Source organism: Sapajus apella, unplaced genomic scaffold (assembly GCF_009761245.1).
Source record: "Sapajus apella isolate SASKATOON/1434 unplaced genomic scaffold, GSC_monkey_1.0 scaffold19, whole genome shotgun sequence".
Lineage (NCBI taxonomy): Eukaryota > Metazoa > Chordata > Mammalia > Primates > Cebidae > Sapajus > Sapajus apella.
Window position 1 is genome coordinate 7,399,826 of NW_022436959.1, and position 18,418 is coordinate 7,418,243.

At 40.2% G+C, this 18,418-nt stretch overlaps 2 protein-coding genes across 5 annotated transcripts in view; one reads left to right on the top strand and one right to left on the bottom strand.

Annotated features, from left to right (window-relative positions):
• PLEKHA8 (pleckstrin homology domain containing A8) overlaps positions 1–2,229 on the bottom strand; it is a 96,681-nt gene extending 94,452 nt beyond the window's left edge. For 3 of the 4 annotated variants that reach the window (XM_032286896.1, XM_032286895.1, XM_032286894.1), the window contains exon 1: positions 1,595–2,020. In XM_032286896.1, the coding sequence (XP_032142787.1) occupies positions 1,595–1,634 (40 nt within the window). In that variant the 5' untranslated portion in view covers positions 1,635–2,020. Of the gene's footprint in view, positions 1–1,594 lie in introns of all 4 variants that reach the window. The other variant, XM_032286893.1, reaches the window with a different exon arrangement.
• Positions 2,230–2,908: 679 nt separating this feature from the next.
• Positions 2,909–17,837, top strand: FKBP14 (FKBP prolyl isomerase 14). The gene is made up of 4 exons (XM_032286901.1): positions 2,909–4,076; positions 7,298–7,449; positions 11,574–11,701; positions 16,089–17,837. Exons 1-4 carry the CDS (start codon positions 3,880–3,882, stop codon positions 16,245–16,247), a joined length of 636 nt encoding a protein of 211 aa, XP_032142792.1. The 5' UTR covers positions 2,909–3,879; the 3' UTR covers positions 16,248–17,837.
• Positions 17,838–18,418: the final 581 nt, after the last annotated feature.

Below are 18,418 nucleotides of genomic sequence, written 5' to 3' on the forward strand. Positions count from 1 at the left end.
TTTCACTACCAGGAAATAGTGCTGTATCAAGAGACTAAACTTTCCATACAGAAAGGAGAAGGAAAAGATGGGAAAAAATCCCCACAAAACAACAAAAAAAGTCACGGATGGGGTAGAATGGGAAAAAAAGAATAGTGTTGTAGATGAAAGAAAAAAAGGTAAAAAGTAAAAGTGTGTAATGGAAAGGAGTTAAAGACTAGCAACTAAATTTTATTCAAGTATATGCAGCTGAGAGCTGAGAGAGACCTCAAAAGGAAAACTGCCCAGTCGAGCCTCCTCCCCTTAGGTTAGCAGTGTTGATCAGCCTCTGGCATTCACCAAACCAAAGGCTAGCTTTGAGTTATCTACATCTAAACTAATTATGGACATCACTGAAGGTCCTTGAAGCAAAAAGAAAAAAAAAAAAAAAAACCTCTTCTCATTTAGTCTCCACCAATGATTACAGAAAAAATAAACAGGAGAACTCACTGCTAATTATACGAGGCAAAGGCAAAAGATTCTGGGTACGCCTAAGAGGGGCACCTTTGGCTGTGCTGTGTGACCTCCTCGAAGTACTATGCCAACTGAACCTCCCACACACAGCCATTCTTAAAACACTCCGTATATTACCATACTACAACCTTTAAAACCTATCCCACAAAAGAAAGGAAAACATCTGTCACCCACTCTAAGAGATACTGGGAACATTTCTGCTTTCAAACACACTGCCTTTAAAACTTTAAAAACCTAATCCATTTTCTATAAAAAGTTTACTTCCAAAAAAGTGGCTAACACAGTTTCCAGCAAATAGTAGGCGTTTATTAAATACTAGTTGCACACACGAAAAAAAAGATCGTTCTGAAAAATCTTCACAGCTGTAGAACAGTTATAACCTTCTCAAGATATGAAGCCTTTACCTCCACAAACTAGAAAAGGGGCGGGTACCATTTTAAAGCCAATCTGTAAGGCAGGGCAAGACAGCTGCAAATATTCGCATTCATTTAACGGTAATTTCTGAGTCTGTAAAACAAAAGGAAATGCTCTGCGAGAAAATAAAAACCTTGTGCAGACTTTGGAGCTTTGAAACTGTGGAGCTGCACTCTGACACCTTGGTGTGCACGCAGATGACTCTGAAGGTGACAAAGGGGAAGTGTTTGCACTGGGGACTTTGATAAAGGATCTTTCCCCTGTGGAATTCCAGGTTACTACAGGGATTCTTTTGAAACCTTCCAACCTAGCTGCGAGTCAAGAGAGTCCGGTTCCTTCCCCAGAATGCAAGAGACTCCCAGAGGACCCCACAGCGGAGCGTCTGCGCCTTCCTCCAGCTGACATGGAGAGCACCGTGCCTTTCAAGTCACCCCAAATCTCAAGTCTTTGTAGCCTCCCTGAAGTGAAAGGGCAGCCACTGCTCTCACCCAGCCCCAAGAGAGGGCCGTGTCGTCCAGCACGGTGACAAGGTCCAGTGAGAGAACTGCTTTGAAAAATACTTCGACTCCACGCTGGCCTCAGGAAGGGCCATGACCCCAAGCCCCAGGACGGATCCAGACATCGCCCTCCGGCCGGGCAGACAAAGGACAGGCCCCCCGCGCACCCCCGGCCCGACGCGGCCACTCACCGCTCAGATAGTTGGTCCATTTGTACAGCACCCCCTCCATGGCGCCCGCGGCCCCTCGGCCCACGCCCGCCGGCCCCTTCACTGCCCCAGGACCCAGGAGGCGAAGAGCACCGGCCCCAGGGCCATCGCCTGGCGCGGCCCAGACGCCCACTCCCGGCGCCAGGGCCCGGTGTGGGGACGCCCGGCCCGCCTCACATCCTCGGCCCGGGGGCGGGGTCACTGCGGCGGCCTCGGTGCGAGAAGCCCAGCTAGGCGGTGAGCCGACGCGGCGAAACCGGACACGCTGTTCACAATGAGACCAGGACCCGCGCCCTACGTGGGCTGGAGGGGCGGCCGAAACCTCCGAAGTACGGCGAACGAGGCAGGAGGCGCCACGGCGCGCTACCTGAACCCTCCACCCGCCGGGCCCGGGACGCGCTCGCGCATGCCCGGTGCGCCGCTCGCGCGCCCCTTCCCAAAATCCACTCCGGGATTTCGCGGCTGCGGCGGCTGCGGGGCCGACTTTGCCGGAAAGGCCCGCAGGGAAATTGAGTCCCGGGACGCGGACTTGGGAGTGGGCGATCAGAGGAGGGAGGCCCCTGAGACACTTGTAGGGCAGTGCTGACTGTAAATCGTGCCCGACCTTTGGGGTGGTGTCTACGTAACCTCTCACAATACTCCTTGGACTCTAGTCCCTATTCTTGTTCCAGAGCTGCTAATTGATCTCACGCACTTCAGGTAGCCAATAATAGGGCGTAAAGAGATAATTGGAATTTCAGGGTGGAGTACTTTGAGGCCGGTGTAAACAGGCGTTGTCCAGACTCTAAGATCTCGGTACTGGAAGTGTTGGTCCACTTACCCAGAGCATTGACATCACCTAAGAGCTTGTTAGAAATGCAGAATCTTGCACCCACTCCAGACCTCCAGAATCAAAATCTGCATTTTAAGCAAGAACTCCAGGGGGATCCCTATGTACACAGAGTGCCAAAATGCACTGTGCTAAGAATATTTGACCAGGAAAAATGTTAACTACAGATTAAGTGGAAAGAGAAGGTGAGAAATGAGTACAACACACACACAGAGTACAATACGTTTAAAATCGCTTTAGGTATATGGCATAGAAGCATGCACCAAAATATTAAGAGGATTATTTGCAGCAGGTGGTGGTATCGGCGATATTTCTTTTTGTTTAGTGTAAGGCTGCTTGATTTAATAAATAAAAATGCAAAACAATTATTCGTTATGTATCTGAAATTCAAACTTAATTCGACTCCCCAATTTTATCTGGATATCCTACTTTAGTGCTTTCCAATTTCTTCCAAATTGACTACAATGAACTGTATTGATTTAGAACTTAGGCGAAAAATGTAAAATTAGAAAATGTAAAGTAAAATGAGGCTGTGTAATTCGTAACCATGATTACCATTTCTTTTTTAATCCGGAAGTTACCCTCTAAGGTAACTTAAGGGATAAATTATTAGCAGCCATAACATTACGGGGAGCTGTGGAACGAATCAGACCTGGTTTGAAGGCTGAGCTCATCTGCTTCGGGGCCAAACAACCTTAAGCAGGACAGTTAATCTCTCCTGGTCTAAATTTATTTCTCTTTTAAATGGAAAAAAAAGAACCTGCCTTACTGATTGAGGTTCATGCAACAGGAACGCCCTTTGTGAACCCTAAAGCGCTATGTAAGTCTTTACAGTTTATGAGCAATAGCAAAAGCCTAGGTTTGTAGCATATTGGAGGGCCGCTCTCCAACGGCGAGAGTAAACTAGTCTTTCCTGGAACTCCGACACTTTCACGGCGCCCCCGGACTCTTCCTACCCCTCTCAGCGGGGCTCTTCACAGAGATAAACCAGCTGGAGGAGTTTCCGGTTGGCTCTGCGCCCCGCCCCTCGCCCCAAATCCTTGCTGGTTACATTCTGAAATCCGCCGGGCTCTAGGACCCATACGGGATGATCCGCCGCTTGGCTAGCTGCCCGGCTCGACCGGGCTGTAAATTCCATCGTTGCAGCGTCAGTGGCTTGAGGGCTGCCTGAAGGACAGCAGGAAAAGCCAATGGGAGGCCGCACTTCCCAGGCGGCAGCGTTATAAGAGCCTGTCAGGGTTACATTTGGGCTTAACTCTTTAAAGGTGGGTTCGGGCCCCGTGAGAAAGTAGTAGTAAATGTGCCACGTCTTCTAACAAGGGGAAGTCCTGAACTTGCCTGAGGCCGTTATCCCTAAGCCTTGAACTAAGCTCTTAAATTTATGAAATTGAGGGCCCTTTCGCTGCTTTTGTAGGGACTTCTTTCCTGTTTCAGCAACATGAGGCTCTTCTTGTGGAACACGGTCTTGACGCTGTTCGTCACTTCTTTGATTGGGGCTCTGATCCCTGAACCAGAAGTGAAAATTGAAGTTCTCCAGAAACCATTCATCTGCCATCGCAAGACCAAAGGAGGGGATTTGATGTTGGTGCACTATGAAGGCTACTTAGAAAAGGACGGCTCCTTGTTTCACTCCACGTAAGTAATTATGCCCCGTAAGTAAAACAGTAATCAAGAATCCACCCACTTTTGCCAGCTCTCCAGCAGGAAAGGTGGCTTGTACCTGGTTTTACCTCTTTTACAAACCGAAATATCTTACTTCTTTCTTTGGGGAAGGAAATTGTTTAAAGCCAGTTTTATATAGTGAGCGAGGCCTCGGAAGGTGTCATTGGAAACGTGGTCTGGAAAAGGCTGTTAATTTTTTTTATTATAAAAATTAGAATTGGAATCTTTGAAACATTGCAGAAATATATTCGAGTGTATAATTGGGCAATAAGTAGAAAAAGCTCAAAAGAATTCTCATATCTCAAACTCCATTTCTTAGGGAAAATGACTTGATTCCCTTTTTAACGTGGTGTAGGCGATGTTCACCTAAAACTTTTCATAGCGACTTCAAAAGCAAACTACGCAATCAGTTATTTGCCTGTTGAAGGATATACTGATGCTGTTTCACTGACCTACTTAACTTTTGTTCTGACAGATGATATTTTGGTCAAGGCACGGGATCATGATTTCAGGCATTTGCTTCTTTCTAGAAAGGCTTTATTGATGAGGTGGGTGTGGTTGTGGAAGTTTAGGTGAAGGATTTTCAGATGGTTACACTATCGTTTCTGTTCTATAAACAAAGAAATTGCAACATGGAAATGGTTTACAAGCCTAATGATTTCCAATTAGGCATTGGTTCCATTCATTCCATTATGAAAGTATTTAGTGAGCATTTCCTTTATGTTAAGCCATATGCTTGGTGCTAGGGAGATTCAGAAATTTTGGCTTCTAATCATACTCATCTATCCATTCATCTGTCTATCTATCAAACTCTTATTGGATGGTCACAAGTCAGGCCCTGGAGACACAAAGATGGCTAGGAGCAGGTTCTTGTCCTCTAACAGTACACCATCTGCAGGTGGGAGGAAGACGAGTAAATATTGCAGTGATACAAAGTACAGAATATTCAAAGTGCTAGCAAAGCGTAGCTGGGCCTGGAAGTAGTTATGCTCCATGGGGTGAGGAAAGGGAAAGACTTCCCAGAGACCATAATTGAAATGCACCTTGTAAGATGGGTGGAGGTTTCCAGGGGGAAAATAGTGGAGGAAGGATTTTGCAGGTACAGGGAATGACATGAATTAAAACAGTGAAGCTTCATAGCCCATCCTAGACCTAGTTTTCTAATAACTGCCTTTACTGGGCATTCAGACCTGGTCTGCCTTGAGGGTTGGGGGAATGAATGGCACTCTCCTTTGAACTGTTAGCCCTGGGAAAAAAGTTCCAGAAAGATGGCTTGCCTTAGAATTCTCAACAGCACTTTCTTCTTGTCAACTAGGTGAATGCCACAGGGGACATTAAATGATGTGATTTGCATTTTGATATTCAGTTACAGTCTTATTTTTAGTCTGATCTCTTTTAGACTGAGCCCGGTTTCTTTCAGATCTCTGAACCAAAAACCTGTTCTGACTTTGATGGTAGCCATGGAATATTATTTAGCAGTTTGCTGCTAAGTTCTAATATCTGATGAGGGAACTATTATCATGCAGCCTCCATGTAAATGGTCAGAAGCTGCTAATTGTAAGCATCATGAAGACATACCATCAAATGATCAGTCAGTAGGCACATTTGCCATCTCTAGAACCATGGTCTACGGGGTAAATTGTTTAACCCTAACAAGAAATGTGCTAAAATTGTAGTCAGTGATGAGTAGTAGAATGTTTCCTCCTTCTTTTTTCTTTTCTAGCCTTCCCAAATTTTCTACAGTTGTCATTTTGTTACTTTGATCATTGGGGAAAATTACAGGAAAAACTGGCATTATCTAGATTTAGTAACCATGATACTCACGAAGCCTAGTACAGTGACTTCTTTTTCTCACCTACAAGATATCCTTGAATAGAATATTTTTCTTATTGCACTGAAAGGGAGCTAAGTAGGGATCAGGCCTTACCCAGCCCTCAAGCCTCCCTGTAAGTAAGTACTTAGGCAGGTTGATTTTCCTGGGTTAGACTGTCTTCAGCTCATGAGCCAGGACATTCTGTTTCCCTCCTCCTCAGTTGAAATGGTTCAGCTGTGTCCCCACCCAACTCTCATCTTAAATTGTAGCTCCCATAATCCCCACCTATTGTGGGAGGGGCCTGGTAGGAGGTAATTGAATCATGGGGGCAGGTTTTCCCCATGCTGTTCTTGTGATAGTAAGTCTTACAAGATCTGATGGTTTTATAAAAGGCAGTTCCTCTGCACATTCATTCTTGTCTGCTACCATGTAAAATGTGCCTTTGCTCCTCCTTTGCCTTCCGCCATGATTGTGAGGCCTCCCCAGCCATGTGGAACTGCAAGTCCATTAAACCTCCTTTTATTTATAAGTTACCCAGTCTTTAGGATTCTTCACAGCAATATAAAAATGGACTAACACACGAGTCCTTGAGGGGCCACTCTTCCAGACTTTCCTATATAGCCCCATTGTAGACCCCTGAGGAGGGAACAAGGCTGGGGACTGAGTGGGGATTTAGAGATGAAAGCAGCCTTTTCTACCTGATAGAGCCATCAGCAGGCCATAGCTAAGGAAAGTCTGTAGGCAGGATATAAGACACTGTGCTTCTGACTCTCCATATCTGTGTGTATATGGACCCACATGTGTTGGCAGTAAATTCCCCTTACCCTTTAAATCTCCTTCCCAAACTCAGCCATTTTCCATTATTTTCTGCCTATTCTACAACCTAGTGGCCTGCCTGGGACAACATAACTTTGTGGTTAAGACCTTGAACTTTGGAGTTAGATTTAAAGACTAGAACACTTAACCTGTGTTTCCTCATCTGAGATTTAAAGACTAGAACACTTAACCTGTGTTTCCTCATCTGTACAACAGGGTAATAATGGTACCTACATTATAGGCTTACTGTAAGGGTTAAGAGGGAAAAAAATTAGAATGATTCCTGGTATACAACAAATGTTCAAACGGTTGTTAAGTGTTTTTATTATTTCCTCTGTCTTTCTCAAGCCCTGTCAAGTATGTGAAATTTGCATCAAGAAAGATGGGCAGCAAATTGAATTCCTATAAACTTGACTTGGAGGTGTGTGTATTTGTGCAAATACAGAATAGCTGTTATTATTAATTTTTAAACTGATAAACTTAACCACTTATTGGTGGAAAAATGCACTAAAGAAATTTTTTTAGAGTTAATAAAGAGTTATAATGTATTTTCTTTTTATCATAGTCATAAACATAACAATGGTCAGCCCATTTGGTTTACCCTGGGCATCCTGGAGGCTCTCAAAGGTTGGGACCAGGGCTTAAAAGGAATGTGTGTAGGAGAGAAGAGAAAGCTCATCATTCCTCCAGCCCTGGGATATGGAAAAGAAGGAAAAGGTAATAGCACTTCTATTCTTACGATAGCGCTAGAGTTGTTCTCTGGATTAGGAGACAGAAGTTAGAGTCCCTACAATTTTTTTTTTTTTCCTAGCAGTTAACAGGGGGCATGTATTCCTTTAGCAACTGTCTTGATTATCAATTGAAATGGCCAGTTTAATGGCCAGGTACGGTGGCTCAGGCCTGTAATCCCAGCATTTTGAGAGACCAAGACAGGTGGATCTTCTGAGATTGGGAGTTTGAGACCATCCTGACCAACATGGAGAAATTCCATCTCTACTAAAAATATAAAATTGGCCAGGCATGGTAGTTCATGCCTGTAATCCCAGCTACTCAAAAGGCTGAGGCAGGAGAATCACCCGGGAGGTGGAGGTTGTGGTGAGCCGAGATTGAGCCATTGCACTCCAGCCTGGGCAACAGAGCAAGACTCCATCTCAAAGAAAAAAAAAAAAAGGAAAAAGAAAAAGAAAGAAATGGCAAGTTTAAGGCCATAATATCTAAATGGGCAACGATGCTAACAATGAAAAAAGAACATGGAGGTCTGTTAATACTGTTCACCAATATGGTGGGTTGTTTTAATTGTGATAAAATATACAGAAAAATTTTCATTTGAACCATATTTAAGTACGCAATTCAGTGGCATTAAATACATCACCACTATCCATCTTCAGAACGTTCTCATCCTCCCAAACTGAAACTCACCAATTTATTTTAACAATGCAGAAAGTTCATTCCCTTAACCTAAGAGTTTGGACAAGTTGAACATTTGAAATATAGATTATTAAAGCACTGAATGCATTTCAGATGTGGATTGTATGAGCTGAACTTCACAAATATTACGTCTCCCACAGCAAACTTACTGGGAGTTCTTTTCATTCCCACTTTAAAATTTATTTATAAAGTTTTAATAATGTATTTTAAAAAATCATAGAGTGACATGAAATGAATTTAATTTTCCGTGTGTCACAAAGCAGAGAAGCAAGCTGGCTACCTTGTCCAGACAGATTTTGTACTAGTTTTTCAGGGCAGAGATATACACTGGTATTCAAGTGAGAACCCCTGTGACTTTCCAAAGAGCTGCTTGGTGATATGTATCAGGAGGCCAGGCATGGTGGCTCATGCCTGTAATCCCAGCACTTTGGGAGGCCAAGGAGGGTGGATCACCTGAGGTCAGGAATTCGAGACCAGTCTGGCCAACATGGTGAAACCTTATCTCTACTAAAAATACAAAATTAGCTGAATGTGGTGGTATATGCCTATAATCCCAGTTACTCAGGAGGCTGAGGCAGAAGAATTGCTTGAACCTGGGAGGCAGAGGTTGCAATGAGCCAAGATCATGCCACTGTACTACAGCCTGGGTGACAGAGAGAGACTCCATCTCAAAAAAGAAAAAAGAAAAAAAAAAGATACTTGAAGATGTCTATATGCATTTATCCTATAATTCCCTTATTAGAATCTAACCTAAGGGAATAATTAGATATCAGGAAAAAGATTTGTGAACAGGGATGTCCATCACCGCATTGTTTCTAATAGCAAAGAAATGTAACTGTCCTAAGTGGTATAATGATAAGAATTTAGCTAAATAAAATATAGCCCAGTTGTTTAAAATGGCATTTCCAAAGATTTTAAAAATTATATCCAAAAATTTTATATATATAATATATAAAAATAGAAAATAAACCTATTGTATATATAATATGATAGCAAATATAGGAAAAAGTACATATACATAGAAAGTGAATCACAAGGAAATAAATAAGAATGTTAACAATAGACTGTGATACTGGGAATCATATTTATTTCTGGTTTTATCATCTGAGTATCTGCATGTATTACTTATGTAATGAAGAAAAAAATGTTTAAGTAGTCATCAGAACCAGACAGACAACCACTCTGATATAGTGTAAATATAGACTTCATAGCATCCTGAAATCTAAGGTTAATCACTGATAAAGTGAGGGGTCAGAATTTCCAGCCCATTTCCTGAGAAAGAAAATAGAGGCCATATGGGAAGCATTATATATTCCAAAATGGAACTAGCTATACAAATCTTGTTTGTAGGATAAGATTTACTAACCAAATTCATTCTTATTTTAGTTATAATCCTCATTAGAGGTCAGGTGCAGTGGCTCACACCTGTAATCAATCCCAGCACTGTGGGAGATAGGCAGGTGGATCACGAGATCAGGAGATCGAGACCATCCTGACCAATATGGTGAAACCCTGTCTCTAGTAAAAATACAAAAAAATTACTTGGGCATGGTGGCACACACCTGTAGTCCCAGCTACTCGGGAAGCTGAGGCAGGAGAATTGCTTGAACCTGGGAGGTGGAGGTTGCAGTGAGCTGCTGCACTCTAGCCTGGTGGCAGAGTGAAACTCCATCTCAAAAAAAAAAAAAAAATTCTGTAGAGAAGAAAACCAAGTATCTAGAAAATTTTTTCTGATGCTGGGAATTTTTTCATTGTATCTTTATTGTCTCACCTTTAATATTTATATACAGTAGTCCCTCCCTTACCTGTGGTTTGACTTTCTACAGTTTTAGTTACTTGTGGTCAACTGCAGTCTGAAAGTATTAAGGTATTTTGAGAATGAGAGATCACATTCACATAACTTTTATTATGATATGTTGTAATTATTCTATTTTATTATTTTTAATCTTTTAGTGTGCCTATTTTATAAATTAAACTTTATCACAGATATGCATGTATAGGAAAAAGCATTGTTCATATAGTATTTGGTACTATACATGGTTTCAGGCATCCAATGGGGTTCTTGGGAGATACCCAAGGGGGGACTACTGTACATGGTATTAGTCCATTACTCTTTTTCATACTATATTTAACTCAAATTTACTTCACAGTAAGTAGAGATCTAAATTTGAGTCATCTCCTCAAACTGAATGCCATGAAACTAATTCTTCTAATCTGTATTTAACACTAATTTTGTAGTCTTTTAGTACATGCTTGCATGCCTCTTTTGGAAAGATACAAGTTTTATCAACAACCTAGTGCATGTCGCATCTCTGTCTAGATCTGGAATGGTAAGCATCAACACACTTTGTAAGTCTTCTCTTTGAAACTTATGAATGTTCTTTCATGGAAATATGTGGGATGGGGGAGGATGACTAAGAAATACTTAACTTGTTTACCCAGACCTGTATGTTAAATATAGTTATTAAAAAAGCAAGTATAAAAAAATTGTCCATAGTCCACAGATAGGTGTTTTTGTTTGTTTGTTTTAGGTTCCTGGGACTTTAACAAAGCCCTTTTCACTTTTAAAGATTTTTAATCTCCCTTCTCAGAAATTCATTTTAATTTCTCCCCTCCCTTGAAATGTCTTCAACATATATAAAATGTTCTATGTCAGAGGTAGCGCTGCCTAACTTTTTGAAATTGTTAAACCTTCCTGGATTATTTTTAAAGCCTGTAAGAAAATCATACCTCAATAACATGATTTGAGAGTCAAACTATTTGTGAAGCTTAATGCTAAGTATTTTGCATGGATTTTTCTCCCTTTATCCTTCCAACAGACTCTTGAGGTAGGAAATTTATTGTCTGCATTTCATAGATGAGGAAATTGAGGTGCAGAGATGGGCAAATGTAAACTTCAGTCCCAGACAGTGTGATACCAGAGCTCATTCAATTATGTGGGTAGAAATGCCTTCCAGTGGTAGAAATGGCAATACTACATGGAGTTCTAGGTCAGGACTTTCTGACTGAAAAGTTACTCTACGACTTGTAATATACTTAACTCTAAATTTTATAAAACCCTTTAAGTCCTTCTTGACATATAATATGTAATATATTAATTATATTAGAAATTTAATACCCAAGCCATTAGATACATCTCTGTGTATGTATATGTGTTGCATGTGTGTATACATATATTTATATTTTGATTGCTAAGCCAAAGATAGAATGCTTTTGGTCTACTAGTTTATATTATTTCTTCTTTTACTCTATTTTATTTGAATAAAATATAATATACATAATTTTCATCATATATGACAATCTTAGGAAGGCTCTTTAATGCAGTTAAAAAAATGCTTTGTCCATTACCATAAATTTTCTATTATTAAAACTTTGGATCTTTTAAAACTATCTGCCTTCTCTCCTCATGTCAGGTAAAATTCCCCCAGAAAGTACACTGATATTTAATATTGATCTCCTGGAGATTCGAAATGGACCAAGATCCCATGAATCATTCCAAGAAATGGATCTTAACGATGACTGGAAACTCTCTAAAGATGAGGTGACCTTTCCTTCTTCCTACTCCCCTTTCTACTTTTTTTTGTGTTGTTGTTTGGGGTTTTTTTGGTATATTTGTTTGTTTCTGTTTTGTAACTCACTTTTAAAATAAATATATATATTTAAAATTGTATTTAGGTAACATAATTTTCTTAAAATAGTGATGCTTTGAAATTGGATTTTTTCATAGTAAATTATTGTTTTGGAGAGAAATATATTAAGACTTAAAAAGCACCATTCAATCTTTTGCTTTCTTCTTCCCAATGCTTATGGTCCACTGTATCTTATCCTTACCCTTGGGTCTCTGAAAGAACCATTTTGCCAAGACAGTTTCTATCTGGAGTTACTGTATAAGAAGCTAGCTGTCCTGAGAAATATCTCATGTGGACAGTTTCTGTTAAAACTGTAGACTGGCTGTTAAATACATCTTGTAGTACTTTCCTAGCAATTAACAGCAAGCAACTTACATGCTCAGTTTTGTTCCGGTTGCCCCAGAGAAAGGAGACTCCAGCCTGGGTTTTCAACAGCAGGGGACCTCCAGCTCCATCAAAGTCTGAGCCTTTGGGGAAAGAAAAAGGAAGAAGAGGCTTCTCCTTATAATCAGGCTTTCACAGCCATTGCTACACATATGTCTTAGTCTGGATGCTGTGAGGAAAGAAGTAGAGGTAGATATTTATCCCTATGTTTTTTATCTTCTCACACTCCATTCTGTCCTGGCTGGTCAGATATCCAGTCCCTTTCTATACTTTGATCAATTTCATTCTACTGTCCAGGAAATGATTAAGTCTTGGATAAGCCAAATGGTTATGAACCAGGGGGTCATGATCCACAGCCACTAAATTTATAACACCTCATAGTGTCACCAGTCGTATGCCTTTTTCTTCCATCAGAGATAAATTTTAATTCTCTTTTATTAAATAATTTTGAATATACAACACAGTCATATGGCTTAAAACAAAAAGGTATTTTATTACTTGTTTTTATTTTAATTTTTTTTCCTGAGACAGTCTTGTTCTGTTGCCCAGTGCAGTGGTGCAATCTCGGCTCACTGCAACCTACGCCTCCTAGGTTCAAGCAATTATTCTGTCTCAGCCTCCCAAGTAGCTGCACCATCATGCCGGCTAATTTTTGTTTTGTTTTGTTTTGTTTTGTTTTGAGACGGAGTTTCACTCTTGTTACCCAAGCTGGAGTGCAATGGCACGATCTCGGCTCACCGCAACCTCCGTCTCCTGGGTTCAAGCAATTCTCCTGCCTCAGCCTCCCAAGTAGCTGGGACTACAGGTGTGCACCACCATGCCCAGCTAATTTTTTTTTGTACTTTTAGTAGAGATGGGGTTTCACCATGTTGACCAGGATGGTCTCCATCTCTTGACCTCGTGATCCACCTGTCTCGGCCTCCCAAAGTGCTGGGATTATAGGCGTGAGCCACCGCGCCCGGCCAATTTTTGTATTTTTAATAGAGATGGGGTTTCACCATGTTGGCCAAACTGGTCTCGACCTCCTGGTCTTGTGATCCGCTTGCCTTGGCCTCCCAAAGTGCTGGGATTACAGGCGTGAACCACCACACCTGGCAAAAAGGTATTTATTTACAAGTCTTGGCTGGGCAAGGTGGCTAACACTTGTAATCCTAGCATTTTGGAAGGCTTAGGTGGGAGGATTGCTTGATGCCAAGAGTTCAAGACCAACCTCGCCAACATAGCAAGACCTTGTCTCTATTACTTACATAATTTTAAAAGTCTTTCTTCTACTCATATCCTCTTCTGTTAGCCCCACATCCAGTTTTATTAATTACTTTATTTCTTTCTGTTTTTTTGTTTCTTTGTTTTTGCTTATTTTTTGTTGTTGTTGTTGAGATGAGATCTTGCTACGTACAGGTATGCACCACTGCACCCAGCTCAGTTTTATAGTTTTATTTGTTTCTTTTCTTTTTCTTTTTCTTTCTTTTTCTTTTTTTTTTGAGACAAAGTCTCACTCTGTTGCTCAGGTTGGAGTACAGTGGAGCAATATTGGCCCATTGTAGCCTCCGCCCACTGCAGCCTCCACCTCCTGGGCTCAAGCAATTCTCCTGCCTCAGCCTCCTGAGTAGCTGTGACTACAGGTGCGTGCCACCATACCCAGCTAATTTTTGAATTTTTAGTAGAGACGGGGTTTCACCATGTTGGCCAGGATGGTCTTGATCTCCTGACCTCATGATCTGCCTGTCTCAGCCTCCCAAAGTGCTGGGATTATAGGTGTGAGCCACTGCAGCCGGCCAGTTTTATTAGTTTCTAATCAGTGTTTCTTTCTACAAATCCAAATACATACTTTTATTTTCCCCTTTCTTACACAAAAGGTAGCAAACTATACATACTATTTTGTCATTTTGCTTTATTCAAACAATATATCCTAGAAATAACATTCTACATTAATCCATAGTTTCATCATCTCTCCCCCATCCCTTTTTTTTAACAACTAGATTAAATCACTTTGACTTAAAAATAATATATACTATATGTATACTTCTTGGAAGCTGGGGGAAAGAGGATTTGAAATTGCTGGTCTAAACAGAAGGAAGAGAGATGATATGATTAAAAATGAAAATATAGGCTGATTTGCATTTTGGTGAATCTTGTGGGAAATTGAAAACAATACTTATGTTTTTAAACATATGAATGAAATGAAAGTGGAGGCCAGGCATGGTGGCTCACGTCTGTAATCTCAGTACTTGGGGAGGCCAAGGCAGGCGGATCTTCTGAGGTTAGGAGGAGTTCGAGACCAGCCTGGCCAAGATGGTGAATATATGACATAGTACTAATGTCTACTACTAAAAGTAAGAAAATTAGCCAGGCATGGTGGCAGGGGCCTGTAGTCTCAGCTACTAGGAAGGCTGAGGCAGGTGAGTCGCTTTAACCTGGGAGGCAGAGGTTGCAGTTAGCTGAGATCCCACCACTGCACTTCAGCCTGGGCGACAGAGCTAGACTCTATCACAAAAAAAAAAAAAAAAAAAAAAAAAAAGAAGAAGAAGAAGAAGAGGAAGAGGAAGAAGAACATAAAATGAAAATGGAAAATTGTAGTCTAGGTACTTATCAGGCCTGACTTGCTGAGACTGGAAGGTTGTGACTAGACTCAGTCAGTGTGGCATGATCATAACCAAACTCAGAAGGCCCACTACTTGCAGACATTTATTCAAGTCAAAGATGCCACTATTTAATCTAGTTTTAAAAGAAGTGTCCATGGGGTGCAGTGGCTCATGCTTCTAATTTCAGCACTTTGGGAGGCCAAGGTGGTTGGATTGCTTGAGCCCAGGAGTTCAAGACCAGCCTGGGCAACATGGCGAAACCCCCTCTCTACAAAAAATATAAAAGTTATTCAGATGTGGTGGTGCATGCCTATAGTCCCAGACACCTGGGGGGCTGAGGTGGAAGGATTGCTTGAGCCTGGGAGGCAGAGGTTGCAATGGGCCGAGATAGTGCCACTGCACTCCAGCCTGGGTGACGGATCAAGATTCTGTCTAAAAAAAAAAAAAAAAGAGAGAGAGAAGAGAAACGTCTGTAATTTAGATTCAGATTAAGAACAAGTAGTATGCTCTCATTGGGTATTTTCCAATAATTTAAGCCTTATGTAAGAATTGTGTACATGACATAAACTTTATCTTTGCCTTTGAGCAATATATATATATATATATATACACACACACACACACACAGCAAGAGAAAGCAGTATATATATAATATATATAATGTGTGTGTATGTATATGTGTGTATATATACATTAATATATATTAATGTATATATACATCTATATATACCTATATATGTATATATGTGTGTGTGTGTGTGTATATATATATATATACACACACATATATAGATATATAGATATATATATATAGAGAGAGAGAGACTCACTCTGTTGCCCAGGCTGGAGTACAGCAAGCAGCACAATCTCGTTTCAGTGCAACATCTGCCTCCCCAGTTCAAGCTGTTCAACTGCCTCAGCCTCCTGAGTAGCTGGGATTGCAGGACACGCCACCATGCCTGGCTAACTTTTTTCCCTGTTTTAGTGGAGACGGGGTTTCATTATGTTGGCCAGGCTGGTCTCCAACTCCTGACCTCAAGTGATCTTCCCACCTAGACTTCCAAAAAGTTGGGATAACAGGCCTGAGCCGCCACACTCAGCCCTGCCCTTGAGCAATATTTTGTGTCTCCACTGTAGCAGTTTAGTAACAGTTTTTTTAAGGGAAAAAATTTCTTGTAATTTTTAAACTATCATTAGTACTATGTCATAAAATGGTTGTTTAGAAGTTAGTGTATTTAGTTAAATGAACTACTAGTCCATGTCTGCGATACTGATTGGCTCAGTGTAGGTATCTTATAAATCCGAGTTATTAATGAGATCTGTTATTTTGTAGGTTAAAGCATATTTAAAGAAGGAGTTTGAAAAACATGGTGCGGTGGTAAATGAAAGTCATCATGATGTTTTGGTAGAAGATATTTTTGATAAAGAAGATGAAGACAAAGATGGGTTTATATCTGCCAGAGAATTTACATATAAACATGATGAGTTATAGAGACACATCTACCCATTTAATATAGCATTCATCTTTAAAGAGAGGGCAGTCATCTTTAAAGAACATTTTATTTTTTAACAATGTTCTTTCTTGCTTTGTTTTTTTTATTTTTATCTATTTTTTCTGACCCCTATGTAAAGAACCCCTTAGGGTTTCTAACTATCCATTTCTTTCTGGTAAGTTATTGGGAAGAAAAATCTAATTTGTCTTTGAATAGAAGACTTCTGGACCATTTTTCACTTTCACAGATAGGAAGCTTTGTTTTACTTTCTTACTTGTAAATTTAAAATATTGCAACTGGGAGTATACCAAGACATGAGACCAGGTTATAGCACAAATTAGCACACTATATTTCAGTTTTCCTCTATTTTCTCCAAGTTAGAGATCAACATTTGAAAAGCCTTTTGCAATAGCCCAAGGCTTGCTATTTTCATGTTATAATGAAATAATTTGTCTGTAACAACTAGCTCTGAGTCTCTGCTTGAGGACCAGAGGAAAATGGTGGTTGGACTTGATTTGTTAATGGCTAGTAAGCCTTTTTTTACTAAGGAGATGTGCAATGCCAAAGTTAGAAACAAGGTTAATAACTTATATAAATATGTATGCATTGAAACATTCTACCTAGGACTTAAGCAGATGAAGTTTGGCTCCTAGTGACTAGTGGCCTATTATGATAAATAGGACAAATCATTTATGTGTGACTTTCTTTGTAATAAAATGTATCAATATGTTATAAATGAGGTAGAGAGTTATATTTATATTCAATGTTTACTTCTTAAGGCTAGCAGATTATCCTTCCTGGTTCTTTAATGGGTAGTCTATAGTATATTATACTACAATAACATTGTATCACAAGATAAATTAGTAAACCAGTCTACATTTTCCCATTTCTGTCTCATCAAAAACTGAAGTGGGCTGGGCGTGGCAGCTCATGCCTGTAATCCCAGCACTTTGGAAGGCCAAGGAGGGGGGATCACTTGAGGTCAGGAATTTGAGACCCACCTGGCCAACATGGTGAAACCCCATCTCTACTAAAAATAAAAAAATTAGCCAGGCATGGTGGTGCACACCTGTAGTCCCAGCTACTACTTGAGAGGCTGAGAAGACAGCACCCACAAGGCAGATGTTGCAGTGAGCTGAGATCATGCCACTGTACTCCAATAAGCGTGTCAGAGGAAGATTCCATCTCAAAAAAAAAAAAAAGGAAGGGGATCTACAGCAGCTACTATTGAATACCTATCCTGGGTTTAAAAAAAGAAAAAAATATATAATTTTATTTTAAATTGGCTTTTATCTTTAATTCTTTTTTTTAAAAAGTTAATCAAATCTTCATTTTCTAAGAACAGCCCTTTATAATGTACAAAATGATATTAAGGGCATTATTATCTTTGATTTTCATGGCTCTGAGGTCATGAAACAAGCTGGTGGAGCTTATTATGCCTAATTTATAAATGAGGAAATTATCATTCAAAAAGATTGATTGTTATGCCCAGGGTCAGCACTAACCTGTAGAACCAGTATTCAGTCCCCAAGTTCAGCGTCTTCTACTGCCCTCTACTAATAAAAAAGAGAAAATTTTCTTGGGCCTAATTCTGTCTTCATCTGTTGTTTATCTTTGAGTCTTTGTTCTCTGAATATGGTTTTCTGCCTGTTTCTGGCTCATTAGAATTCTCACTATGATATAGAAATGGCTCCAGTTTCATAGCATAATCTTGTAGTTAGCTCTGAATTGCCTCAAAAACCCTGAACAATGAAGGGTTCATGGTGTGTTTTACTTCTTTTATTTCTATTTATCCTTGTTTGTTGTTTTAAAAGAGTTATGAACAAGTATTACATCATATGTAGACCACTTTCACTGATTGATTATATATTGACATTTTCCTCACTAAAACATAAAGTTCTTAGGAAGACTATACTGTAACACCATTCTCCAACAAAATCAGCTGTATGTTGAAAAGTATTAAGTCACTGCTAATGTTTTAAGCCCTCATACAGAGAGCCTTATGATCTATGATGGGAGGAGGGAAAGTAGTTTGTCCTATGATGCTACTCTGTATTAACATTACTGATGCTATCTATAGTAGGGCAAGAAAAGCAAAAAGAGTTTTGATTATTCAGACAGCATTTTTTTTTTTTTTTTTTTTTTTTTTTTTTTTGGGGGTTTTCTCTTT

Excerpts from the sequence above, each read along its gene's own strand:
- FKBP14 (XM_032286901.1), top strand. The coding sequence starts at position 3,880 with ATGAGGCTCTTCTTGTGGAACACGGTCTTGACGCTGTTCGTCACTTCT. Across the intron at positions 7,450-11,573 it reads ATATGGAAAAGAAGGAAAAG|GTAAAATTCCCCCAGAAAGT; the intron begins GTAATAGCACTT and ends TCCTCATGTCAG. Across the intron at positions 11,702-16,088 it reads GGAAACTCTCTAAAGATGAG|GTTAAAGCATATTTAAAGAA; the intron begins GTGACCTTTCCT and ends GTTATTTTGTAG.